The sequence below is a fragment of the Clinocottus analis genome, unplaced genomic scaffold (genome assembly GCF_023055335.1).
Source record: "Clinocottus analis isolate CAN_PGR_092001 unplaced genomic scaffold, fCliAna1.0.p SCAF_8, whole genome shotgun sequence".
Taxonomy (NCBI): Eukaryota; Metazoa; Chordata; class Actinopteri; order Perciformes; family Cottidae; genus Clinocottus; species Clinocottus analis.
Window position 1 is genome coordinate 6,323,867 of NW_027176240.1, and position 13,985 is coordinate 6,337,851.

General features: G+C 39.0%; 1 protein-coding gene across 5 annotated transcripts in view; it reads left to right on the plus strand.

Moving 5' to 3' along the window:
• The window catches only part of grid1a (glutamate receptor, ionotropic, delta 1a), a 192,092-nt gene that overhangs the window by 141,863 nt on the left and 36,244 nt on the right, over positions 1–13,985 (plus strand). For all 5 annotated transcript variants that reach the window (XM_068568251.1, XM_068568252.1, XM_068568253.1 and 2 more), the window contains one exon: positions 10,320–10,373. In XM_068568251.1, coding sequence (XP_068424352.1) covers positions 10,320–10,373 — 54 coding nt within the window. The remainder of the gene's footprint in view (positions 1–10,319; positions 10,374–13,985) is intronic.

Consider the following 13,985-nt stretch of genomic DNA (forward strand, 5'->3'; position numbering starts at 1 on the left):
TCAAGGACACTACACTGCATGGCTATAATGCAAGGACATTGCATTGTAGTGAGTTGTCTTTAGTAAGCGGCTTCTACAACTTTACTGTAATTCTCCGTCTCGGCATGCATTCAAACTGGTCCATTAGGTCTCACTTCTCACGATTTCAAGTTTTTTGAAGAACGAAACGCCTTATTTAGCTTAAGAACGTCCACACAAAAGGAGAAGTTTGAATAAAAGGGTAGAGAGATTTCTTTTTGTGCCCGTTTTGTATGACGCGACATATCCTGTCCTGAATACAACATTGACGAAAGGGAAAGCTTAATTATTTATATGTTTTCAAATAAAATCACTTAACTCTCACCTAAGATGTTTTTTTGGGGTGTGAACTTCAGTGTGAAAGGAAACTTCTGTGATCCATTAATCCAAGCTAATGGCCTTGGAATGGTACAAAGTGCTTTTATGGAAAACAATTATTGTATTTCACTCACCTTAAATCACTTGACTACTGTTCGGTAATGGCGGCATGCATTATTCAGTTGCATTTAAATAGCATTCTTTTGCTTATCTATTGTCTTAGCTCGGATACAGTCTCATGAATTACACATTTTAATGTGTATAGGATTTTGCCTGTCAACTTCATTTTGGGTGTTGCAACTTAAAGGTCTGGCCCAGGCGTCTTTGTCCCGGCTTATCTGCCAGCTCGTCCCCCCGTGTTTCACTCTTCAGCTTTGATCATTCTCGACTAATAACACCAAAGAGCCTCAAAAAGCTGCTCCAGTCCCATGGACATGTTTTGAGAAATTTAACAAAAATAGATCTTGGGGCCCAGGGAAAGAGCCCAGCCACATTTCTACATTTTCAAACATACAGCATACAATTATGGTAAAATGATTGTTTATTCACTTGAACATTAATGTTGTGTTATATTTTCCTCTCATTTTAGATGAATAAGATATAATTACTATATAAGGCTATATGTTTGTGTAGGTGTGACGTATGAAGGAGATAAGCTTGTGTCCTCCCGCGTGTTGGTTTTTTCAGTACATTGACTATACTTCATACTGTACATCTGCTTGTCCTTGTGTTGTAACTCTAGTCACAGATGAACAAAAATAACTTTTGATAAGGTAATCAGTTTCTTCTCTGGTAATTATCCTGTTTTATTACATTCATCAGCTGTGCAATAAAAATCCAATTGCAAATATCATCACGGATCCACAACATAAATTTCCCCCAGGTGCAAGGGTTTAGTTTATGCCCGGTGCTTCCCCAAGGACACCCTGCAAAAACTGCAAAGTAATTCGTATTCTGCCAAGATGTATTGTTCAAGGAGGGTTATTTGGTGTCTTGTTAAAATGCTAAATAAGTTTGAATTGTCCTACAAACTATTTCTACTCAAAGCAAGCCCACAATGCCACATACTTACTGAGTTGCTTTGTGTCTTAAAAAAACAAGTTTTTGGTTTGGGCCGTCATATGATGCAGCTATATGTGGAAATCTAGCGAAAAATATGTGAATGTGAAAAGGTTTTTAGATGTGGAACAAGTGCAAATGTGTCCATGGCTTCCTGTCTATATAGGAGTGTAAATATAAACCCATATCACTCAATCAACTCGAGGTCATTTTGCATTATTCCTAGAGTTTACGTTCAAGGATGCAATAGCATGAGAAGTGATGAACACAATATTTTTAAAAGTATATATTTCTGTTGTGTTAATGACAACTTGGTATGTTTTTAAAAAAAAAGATGATTTTGGCTGCATAATTCAAAGAGAAAAACATATGAGTCAAAGTACAAAATCACCTAGGCTAATGAAATGTAGGCAAAGATGCTTTGAATACTTAAATATTTTTATAGGATTGGTCCAAAAATATTTTTTATTCATTAACAGAAGGATGTGCTCAATTTTCCTGCTCAATTTTATTTCTGTACATACCATCTCTCTTCAAGACTATCTCAAAGTACTTGTTGATGTGGTGGGTTAAATCCATGCGAGGCCATGCAACCATTCCAAAACCCTCACCCTGACACTTCTTACACCTTACTGAATAGCTGCACTCAGGAGGCTCTTCAGTCTGCTATGGTATTCATAAAATGTCACACCTCGTCTAATCCTGTTAGTGACTCTCAGAAATCCCCCTCGCGACATTACAACTCACAAAATGTCCACCAGTCCACAGAGGTAATGTCACAGGGTCAGTTAGCTTAAAGAGGAGAACTTTTATTGAAGATACCAACAATGTAGATATTATAGGATCCCAATAGTGTTGCTTTTTTATCACAAATGATTCAGATTTAAGTTAAATATGAAATGTTAAATATTGCAGAAATAGTATTTAAAATGTACCTTTTGTACATTTATATACGTACAAAAAACATGCTGGATGGCCGGCACAGTGCTGTAGGTTTCTTTAATTTAGTCCATATAATGAGGCTAATGTGCCTGGTGAGTCTCCTGGTGGGGGTATTAGTTATTCCACTCATGGCTATACATAAGCCTGTGGGAAGGTTACTACATGCAGAGAGAAGCTAGCGGCCCCAATTCCATGGCAGATGGGAGTCGTGATTTGTTTTTAATGTGACACATGTGTGTCATCTTCTTGGGAGGGCCACCTGGTGTTGAATACTGACAGTGGAAGGTCAGAGGAGATTTGTTCAGGTGTTGGATTATCAAGGACTGCAGATCAGTATCCCAGCTGACTGCTCTCTCCATCTTTTAAGCATCAATTGTTAGTTGATGATGAGGATCCATTGAGGCTCTAAAGTAACTATGCTTAAATGGCCATATGTATATGTGTAACAGTGGGTAAAATGTATATGTCCATCTGTATCAGTCCAAAGGTGCACAGAGATCGGTTGGCACCTGACAACGTTTTTTTGATGGATCAGATTAAAAGGTCTGAAGGTTTGTTTCAGCAGCAACGCTGGCGAGGCTGGTTCAGAAGGACTATTGTGAATCTTTTATGACAGACCTCATTACTCCTTCTGAGCTTCTTTGTGAGCTCCTTAGACTGAAAGAACACGCAGAGGTGGTATAGCATCCAAAATTGTTTCATTGTCTTCCCTCTTCAAATATGGCAAAAAACAAAGACTCTGTTTAAAGGCTTCCACTTCAAACGGGCACAGGCCTTTGGTTGCCATGTATCCAGAGCTGACCTTAAAAATGTTATGCATTGCCAAGTGATGAATTGTTGAAATCTCTGAGTAAGTGTGTTGGAGAGAAGGAGGAGGGTCAAAAAAAAAGCCACTTCTGTATTCTGAGAACATTTCAGTGACAAGAAAATGTAACACTCGGGGCATAAATATGCTCACTATACAATATATGATGGATAGATGGACAGATGGATGTTAGGGGTTTGTATCGGTCCTTCTCAGACAATTCAATCTTCATGTGCAATCAACAGTCAGATGACCTAATTGCCAACCAACACAAAACAAATACAGATGCATTTATAATACACACACATAATGGACTGCGATACAAAACCAATTACATTCAGCTGAAAGGTTTTTATTTTTTAAATGTTAAATAGGTGACTAATATAAATCAGTAATATCCTGAATTGTTAGTTTATATGTTGCATTTTAAATGCCCAAGAAATTCCATCCACTCACAGTGAGACACTGGGTAATGTTTTTGCCAGTTAATTTCTCAATACTGCAAATCGTTTACGTCATTTCCTGGGTCCGTGTCATTCCTCTGAACTTAGTATTTTCAACATTGGCTTTAGGAACCAGGAGGAATTGGGGCTTTTAAAATAAGCATTTGTGAGGTCACGTGTCTCTTGTTGACTGCTAATCGCGATGATTGAAGAGACTGCATGTGCAGTGTAAATAGTTGCAGAAAGATTCATATTTACAAAATATATATTTATATGGATTTTGATCCTATAGACTGGTAAATTCACATAGATAGTAGGTGGATACGTAAATCGATATATGTACCAATTCAGGTCGACAAAAACTAATTATCAGTTGTATTGAGTAAAAAGATAATTTTTTGTCGGCTCAAAACATAAGTGTTATCCAGTGAGCAGCTAACGCACCGAGTGAACAAATGTGTTTATATTTTACAACTGGGAGCTGGTGCTTGTTCTTTCCACATGGTGATACCGCTGACACTTGTTTTGAATTGAGATCATTATCTAAACTGTAAGCTGCGGGCTGATGACTTGTTAGTTGGAATGCTGCAAGCATTCCAACTATTGTTCTTCAAATCTTTATTAAACTGTTTCTTCTTCTATTTCTTCCATCCGTATTTTGGACCGTAACTAGTCCTTCATATTTCCAGTTACAGAAAAAAGTTCAATTATTCAAATATTCAGCTAGTTAAGGAGACGATGGCTATGACTTTTCATATTTCTAACTTTTCAAATTTCCAAATTATTAAGCTTTTTATGATTTTTTTTATAATGGGACCCAATGGGGAAATCTTCAAATCATCTCCAACTTCAAACGTTTACAGTTTCTTCATACGTTGAGCTTGAGACAATATTTAAAATTTCACATGTTGACAAAACCTTTAGCTATTAATCTACGCTTTTACATTTTTCATATTTTCTCAATTTTTAAAATTATTCAGCTTTTTATTAAAAAAAAATGAATGGTTTCCAATGAAGAACATCTTCAAATCCGCTTTCAACTCTTCAACTTCAAAAAGGGAAAGGCTCTGTCATGCCTTCAACTAGAGACACCATTCCACCTTTAAAATGTTGACAAAACGTTTAGCTGTTATTGTATTACTCATCTTTTTGATATCTCCTATAGTGTTTTAACTGTAGGCGTTTTCGTTTTATGTTTTTTCCGCACCTTTTCTGCCTTTCTCATTATTGTGTGTTGGGCAGCTCACAGCGGTGACGTCAGACTCCAGAGCGAGGGCACTTGGCGATACACATATTTTAAACTTGCTCTCTACTCGAAACCGTATACTCTTTGGACATAATTTATAGCTCAAAACGTTGGAAATCTTGTCTTCTGCCGTAAACTGCGGTCGATAGGAATCCAACAGATAAGACGTGTTGAGGTCCGACTGAATGGGAGAGCCGGTCCGTCCCCAGCAGCAGCCCTTTGGTCTGTGCATCTACAGGCAGCAGGCACGTAAGCGGCCGCACACGCGAACGGGTCGCGCACATGAACGGCCGTGCTCGCGCGTGAACGTGTTATTATGGTCGCGTGCACGTTCGTGTGTGTGTGCGCGCGCGCGTGTGTGCAGGTCACTTTGGTTATAGACGTCAGGATGAACAGCGTCACTGACGTTCACGTTCTGAGGTTTGACGGATGGTTTTGTAGACACTCAGTAATATCAGGTTTCACACCAACTGCACCTGTAGATCAGTGGTTAGCAACTCCGCCTTAGGAGCAAAGGGTCAGTGGTTCAAACCCCACCTGTGACAGATTTTAATTTTTCAAAAAAACTTTTTTTTTTCTTCTGTTGGACTGGACACTGTGGCGGGCCGGGTCGTATGTTTGACACCCCTGATTTAGATGATGCAGTTTTCCTTTCAACTTTTCCAATTATACATTTAAACGACAAGAATTTTCAACAGTTCAATTAAATGACTTTGAACTGTAAAATTTTAGCAGGTATTTTGCCTTTTCTATATTTTCAATAATGATTTGCTATTTATTTATATATTCATCTATTCCGCTATTTTCAGCTATATTAATATATTCAGCTATTTTTACATATATTCAGCTATTTTTTCATTTTCAAATATATTTAGCTATATTTAGCTAATTTAAGCTATATTCCACTATGTTCAGCTATATTCAGCTATTTCTTTCAAATATTTCAGCTATAAGCTTCAGCTTTTTGCATTCCAACGCATTTTCAGCAGGAAATGCTCTTTCTAGTTTTACTTGCAAACACCTTTACACTGTGATACAAGAAAGTTGTTAATCACACAAACAACGTTGTATATAGGCGTGTGTTGTGTTTATAAGCGAGGCATTTTATCTTATGTTCTGGTTTTAGTCCAGCTCAAGAGCAACCAACATGCCAGAGTTGGATGCATACAGGAGTTGTTGTGATGTGAAGCTCCTGTAGTTCTTATTAGACGCATAACTAACAATTAGTTTAACCAATACTTGTAACTTCTATAGTTGTTGTGCAACCCAAACTGGCTTTACTTTAGAACATGAATCGCAATAAATGGTTTGAATAACCGTGTAGAAAAAAAATTGTGTTGAATAAGTAAACACAAGGCACGCTCATCTTTCCACATTCAGAAGATTCATCCTCAGTCGTCTGAACCTGGACCAAACCTCCCCCTACCTATTTCCACATCCTCCGAACCGCAATTCCTCTCAATCCCTCATCGGCTGTCACGGTTTCAAATTGGAGTTGGCATTGTCTGGCGGCCTTTGTGGCATTGCTACTGTACAAGAACATGCCTGGGGTACTTTGCCTCTCTGATTGGAGATCTTACCGTTGCCAGGCTTCGGCTGAATCAACGGTGCAGAATATTCCTCAGATGTAACTCCAGGCTCTTCTCTAAGCCTCCTTCTCCCAAATCACATTCCTCTTCAGAGTTCCAATGTTACATCATCTGCTCAAGTGAATGGAAAGAAAGAAACACTCAATGCTGAAATTACTCTGCCTGAATGTCGATAACATTTAAGTTCTCAAATGGATTTTTATGCTTTTGTGTGAGAGGGAAAGGAAACTCTTGCTTAGAAATAGGACTAGGTGTGATTGGGGCTGATTAGGCAAGATAATGTAGAAATTTGACTAAGACATGAGGGGCTTTTGTATTTAGGAGATGCAAGTGTGAGTTCTAATGAGTAACTCCCTTAAGTACTCTGAGCACAGCATGTGTTGTGATGTGTCTGAGATCTCGGCATTCAGGCACTTTTCAATTAAAATCTCATTTGGAATGAAGGAATCTGAACTGGTGGCCACTCATAATTAGTTGAAACAAAACCAGCCATGAATGTTAAGTGTTAATTTATTCATTTTCCATATAATCAGTCTATACATTCTCGTGCGGTTCAAAATTGTACTCGTTCTAACCTTTTGCTTTCTTAGATTGATGTCAAAGAAAATGACCAAACTTAACTAAGAATGAACGACATCACAGTGATTAGTTATAAATTCAGCACAGCATTCAGTCTGTGAGAGCAGCTCTAAGACACTTCAGTATGTCAGCACGATTATGCATTTGTCACATTCACACAGCAGCTCACAAACATCGTTTAGCTTAACAAGACTTTATTTCCATACTGTCTTGAATCTTCAAGTGATCAGTTGTGCTGTGAACTGGAGCCTGAAACTTAAGTGGTGAATCTTGTTGTGCCCCGGGCTTCAACAAAAGCCAGCTGGTACACATTAACTAACCCACACTACTATACTTCACTCTGTTTTTTGCCATTATGGCATGTGACAGATTTTGTCAGGAACAATGAATGCAGTTCAAGAAGCTGTCGTCTCTCTTGAATGTCAACGTTATTCTTCAACGCAGACAATAGCTCTCATCTCTAGATAGTTTTTCAGGACCAAGCGAGTCGTTATAATAATTTGAATTAATTGATTGCTCAGTCATGAAATGATTTTGTTTATATTTCCCCGTAATACGTAATACAGAAACCCTCTTGTGATGTTGTGATTTTAACTTAAATGGCTACAGTGTTTTGATGATAAAAGAACGTTTCAGGTTGTGTCTTGTCAAAGCAAAAAATCTATTATGTTATTCAGGGATGTTCTAGAGCTAATGTGATTATCCATGTGAAAGAATCGTCCATGCACTCTTTGCAGAAGCACGATATGTTTTACACGCACATGAAGAGCTGGAAAACTTCAACTGAAATAATACAACTCAAACATTAAATGATGCTTCCATATTATCATGTTTGTTATGAAAATTCTAATCTTGCTGAAATAGCAGTTTTTGGAGTTTATTTTTCAAATCACTGGCGCATCTACCCCTATACACCTACAGTCCCCTTTCATCTATCTGCTTCTGATTTTTGTTCACCTTTTGCCAAAGCTGGTCCAGACAGCTCTACATTCCACAAGTAGCCTTAATTTTTCTCAGAATCTTGCCGTGTTTTAACGCCTGCAAACAAATGCCGGCACTCGAGATGAAGAAAGAGAGAGGCCCTCCAGTGTTATGTTGTGCCTTAAGGTAGTGCTACACAGAGGTGAAATATGTCCTGTCTTATCTGCCTTTATCACATTTAAAATATCACTTGCAGCTGAACAGCTTTTTTATGACATAACATTATCAATTACAAACGTTGTGTGTATAATTAATAGTCCGAACCTTGATTGAAGTATAGTACAATCCACAATTTTAGTTTTAGGCCTGCTGTGCAGTTAACAATGGGTGGAATAACAACAACAGCTGTGGCACTTTTTCTGTAGTGTAAATATACTGACCTGAGTCATATACTGATTTGAATCTTCTGGAAATTGGTATGACTTAATCCAGCCGAGTGGTTTCACAAGTAACCAACATGCCCACCATGCGAGTAATGTAGATGGATCTTGTTGTCAAATACAAAACCTTCAAACTGATTAGAAGCATGTATTGACTTTCTTTGGTGGGGACTAAAATATATATTTTTTTGCATTTTTTTATGCATACATCTTTAAGTCCAGCATCTGGCTGGTATTTCATAGCGTTTATTGACAACATTGGCCTATACATTTGAATTTCAGGGCGACCTGGCATTTCAACCTTGGAGGCAAATATTGCACTTGCATTGGTAAGGTTCTCCTGCAGTTTGATGAGCTCGATATGGGAATGAGAGTAGCATTAAAATCAAATCAAGACTCTTCCAAGGTTAGAAGATCGATTGGCAGCTTCTGGCGCTGTGCTCTGCATCAGGCAGCTATTATTGATGAGCGTGGTTTTGTTAAGTAAAACTGCAGAATGTTTCCACTCGTTATATGTTGAGACGTATCTGTCCTCATTGCTTAGGGATTCATTAAGACACTAATGATAGCAATTTATAGGATATGGCATGCATGGAGACATTAAGCATGACGGATGTCAAATGTGTGCAGTTTTGAGACATGTGTAAAAACTTCATGAGACGGGGGGTTCATGTTTATTCCACTGGGGGTTCAGGTCACTCAATGAATTTATATACATTTCAGTAACCAGATTACAGGGTAATTCATGCCGTAACCTAATTTACAAATGTCACGTATAAGAGAAACAGTTTCTGGAATTGAGGTGAAGAAACACGATTTGCTGGTGGAAAAGGATTTTTTTTGCTGCGTGTAACTGGGTTCACACATCGGCCTGACAAATACTTCAGATAGGGGAAAGTATTACCACGACAGGATGAAGAGAGTGTTACACAAGGTGCGTCCTTGCATTCAACAAATTCCATTCGATGTCCGACGGAAACCGATACGCTCACAAAGTTGCAAGTACCAAGTTGAAACATAATAGGGATTTCCGCACAAGCTCTCCTACCTCCAAGGTGAATACTTTCGGTAAAAAGTGTGAAGAGGCCAAGAGTGTGCTAAGAATGCACAGCTTTTCTTTACAGTCCGACTGATTTCATTTAAAAGTTCAAAATCTCCAAAATGCATATGAAAAATGGCGACCTCACTTGTCACTTGCTGTGATAGCAGAAACTGTTGGCCAGTTGTAAATAGGTCTGTCTGTCTGTCGGCGCCTTAACACCTCGCTACACACCTTACCTGGAATATTGTTATTTTTAGGTGGTGAAACTGTTTTGAATTCAGGGGTGAGATTATCTTGGAGCAATGCAATCTTTTAATCCACCCTGATCACAATCACACCTCAAAGCTGTCCTGTACAAGCACAGTCTGATCTGCTGGCCGTCGAGCCGCCACACCGGAGCGGTTGGGGGTTATAGGGCCTTGCTCGCTTCTTTAACCTTTAGGCGACTGCTGCCAATTTGTATTTCCTTCAGAGTTGACTCTCGTGAAAAAACCTGACCGGTTCCTGATTTATATCCAACTGCTGGCACCAGCTTCTGTGATTCTGTGAATAGGAAAGACTAAGGAATTAAGTTCCATTATGGTCTTAAGATGTGCGTCTGGTTTTATTCTCACGTTCAATGTAAAAATGTTCAGCTTGTATATGCTCCACATAGTGTAATCTATCTTGGCTGGTATGTCCAATATGCTCGAGGCGGTGTGATTTTGATGCGTTCCATAATGTGTTTTCCTCCCATGACCCATCTGGCCCGCACCCTCTCTGTGATCCGGGACGTCATACAAATTAAGCTCCAGAGAGACCCGAGGGGGCTATGACATTGGCTATTGTAAAATCTCAATGAATTGCACACCAGGTTCCTAAAATGTCCCTCTCTCTGTGTCTGTTCTCTCCCTTTCTCATTGTATCCATCACTGCAGGCCGTGGAGACCAACCTGGCATCCAAGGACAGTCACTGGGTCTATGCCAATGAGGTGAGGCCAAACACAAACACACGTGTATGTACCTGAGTGAATTTGGACCTTGGTGACAGTTTGGTTCTGTCAACAGCGCCTTAAATGCTGCCAGGTCTCGCACAAACACATTACAACTTACAACACTGTCACTCTGTACACTTTTAAATTAGCACAACATCTTTTGTTTTTATTTGATCTTTTCTGCCCGAGAGGTTGGCCTTTTATTTGCTATTGTATGATTGTCCTCCCTGTGTCTCTTCCCTCCCTCCCCCTTTTGTACCAGTGCTCTGTGTCTGACATTGACCTAAATGGTCTTCTAAAGTGGCTGAAACAGCACAAAAATCCAGGTACACTTTGTGAATACAGAACAGGGGACTCTGTCTTTCACTTTAGTGCCCTAGCGCTGCATTTCCATGGATTCAAAGTGATTTGAAGATAAGGGGAAAGTTATAGGACTGCTCCCGATACTAAAAGCGGTGGATGAAAGACATTCGATAAAAGTTTTCTTCCACTTGATATACATGGAATATTAGCGCTGTCTGCCCCACACACGCACGCACACACACACACACACACAGACACACACACACACACACACACACACACACACACACACTCGGGCGCATCAATGTCCATGGATTTATATGAAATGTCTCTCCACCTCCACAAACATCTAAACCTCAACATTCAGAACATGACACATATTGATCCATAATCCATGTAGCATGATTAATGAATGTATGTATCCCAGAACATAACATTTTCAGATACAGTTTTTCAGTGTGGCAAATTAACTCTTGACACAGAATTAGCCCTCATTTAACAAACACATAGTTGTCATTTATGCTTTCGCATAGCGTTCAGTCAATTACCACAGACTTCCACCAAGACATTAGCTCTAATTGCATTAGACTCTGGGAAGGTGAACTAATGGCATATTCAGTTCTATGGCACTCCCTTAATGGTTGATGTGATGTGGCTTACTGTATAGTTATCTCTGCCTGGTATGCATTAAGGAAGAATGGGCCTGGTTGTTTACGAACTCTCAAATATATCCCCATCCTTGCTGTATTCTAAAGACAGTGAAAGGCAGTGTTTTCTTTTGTTCTTTCTGTAATTTTTAATTATCTTTTTCTCTGTTTCCCTGCCTTTCAATCCTTCACCCAAGACAAATTGTGTGTGAAGCTGACAATCACCTTAAAATACAAATAGCACAGCCTTGTTGAAAAAGCTAACAAAACAATTAAATTACTCGTCATGCAGAACAATTTTTTCTCTCAGACATTGGCCCCCAGTGTAACACAAAAACTCTGAGCCAACCTTACGAGTTCACCTTTCTTTTAGATTCTAATTTTCGAACAGAGCCTTTTAAATTAGTATGCGTATCAACATGAGTCATCGTGTAAATTAAATCCTGTCATGTAAATAACAGTAAATCATTTATCCACAATTCTTACTTGTATCTACAAGGGTAGGAGATTTAAAGGAAATTGCAAAGCTAATTTGTTTCCATTAGCCACTGATTAAATTTCTAAGGGGCTCCTTACATGCCTGATAGCACAAAGCGTAGGCACATGTTGTTTTCTTTCTTCTTTCAATCACATGTAAAGACAAACAACAAAGTGATATTTAGAATGAGATGCTTAGACTGTATGCTTAGTATGTTTAAAATTCCTTATCTTTTCTGGGTTATTTTATCAACTGCAATTACCATGAATTCTCCTTTTTGAAGCAGCTGTTGGTGAATTTTGAATTCACACGTTACTGCACAGTTATAAAATTATAGATACTGTTTGCTGCACTCATAGACATCCTGTTTGTCTGATCAGAGGCAGTTCAGCTGTATCACAAATTCCTGCAGGGTAATAACAGCTTTCCATGTTACCTCTTGCCCCTGCATTCACCGGGAGTCCCTGCAGACAGTTGCTACTGTTCAGCTGCCTGGTCATGACTGAGTTGTGACATTCATTTTAACCAGGTCGTCTTGAGGCTGACTGCTACCCACCCCAACAGCGCCCCAAGCTCCTGCCACAGTCAGCGAGGTCTCACATTTCATTCAACTCTCACGACAAAAGTGGTTATGCTAATCTGCCACCAGCAGCAACATGTGGCGCGGTGAATGTAACTGTCAAGCTAGAAATGTGATAAGAGCACAGGGTAAGATTGATAGAGACAGGAAATGGTTGTGATGAGTGAGTAGGATCACAAGTCAGACAACAATAAAGTGTAAGAGTTTAATGCAGTGGTTCTCAATCTTTTTTTAGTGCCCATTTATATTGTTTACCCCCTAACCAGTGCAAAATTATTTTTGGTTGAAAAATATATATAATACACAGCGCTGTGCCATCAGTGTCTTACTTAATATAGAATATATACAATTATATTTATGAACTTACACTTACATTTTATTGAATATGTATCAAATAACTATATTTTACCCCATGGAGTCACATACCCCCAGGGGTACATGTACCCCCATTTAAGAACCACTGGTCTAATGAATAAACAAAAAGGAATAAAAAAGATATTTTCAACACTGATGGCATAAGAATGAGTAGAAAGACAACTTTACATGCAGTAACTTATAGGTATAATAATGTAGATAATAGTTTGAAGGCTGTTAATTAAATCACACATAAATGTCACACATCAGTTAAGTCCACAATTTAAAATCACTCTAGCATAACGTTGCAGGATGCAGCAGAGGCCGAGATATCCTGACCTCGTATAGGTCAAACTACAAAACCACAGTTTTCCCCTAATTTTCCAATAGACCTAACTGGTCTTTCAAACTTAAAAGTAAAATAAATGAAAGCAAAGTGTCAAAACTATTAACTTTTCTTTAGTGGCAAACATTTTAGTTTGAGATTGACACTAATGCTTTTTAAAACCATACAAGTGGGTTTGAGTGGCACATAGTTCAATAAACCCTCGGAGTACGAAACGTATTCAACACACAAATGACCGACGTAATCTTAAAGGAAAAAAAAAAAAACTTTTCAATTTAGTGAAAGAAGTGCAGCTTGTTGTGAGCAGGAGGGCGTGCGTCCCCCCTAAACAGAACCAGGGTGCAGCAGCTGCCGGCACACAGAAGGTTGTTTGCCTCTGACACTGTCTAGTGGACTCAGATGGATTGCACATTCTGGGAGAATTTGTTATTGGGGTTTTTTTTCCCCTTCAGAGGCGTGACGTTGACACCTCAGAATGTTTGATGGATTAGGTGGCTATGTCTGCTGTGACAGACAGAGTTGAGGAGGACAGTCATGATATGACTGATGTCTTGGGTAACTGCCCATCAAGCAACTAAGATGGAAACCCTTTTTTTCTGACGTAATCTCCAGCATACCCGACTGTGGGACAGGAAGGTGGATTAGCGAAGAAGCCTCTTGCGAGAAGAGTTAATATTTCATTTTCCAATTAGCTTATTGATTACTCAAAGTGCTGTGTCGCGTCGCATTTATCAAAACCCTGGATTTGCTGTTTAGATTCTTTGTACCATTAACTACAATGGCAATCTATGCAGAAACCCAATTCAGATGTCGAAAAATGATGTACTAAACCACAAATGGTGACCACAGGACAAATCACACACAGCATATCTTGTTGAATAAGACTCAGTGCACCTCCGGG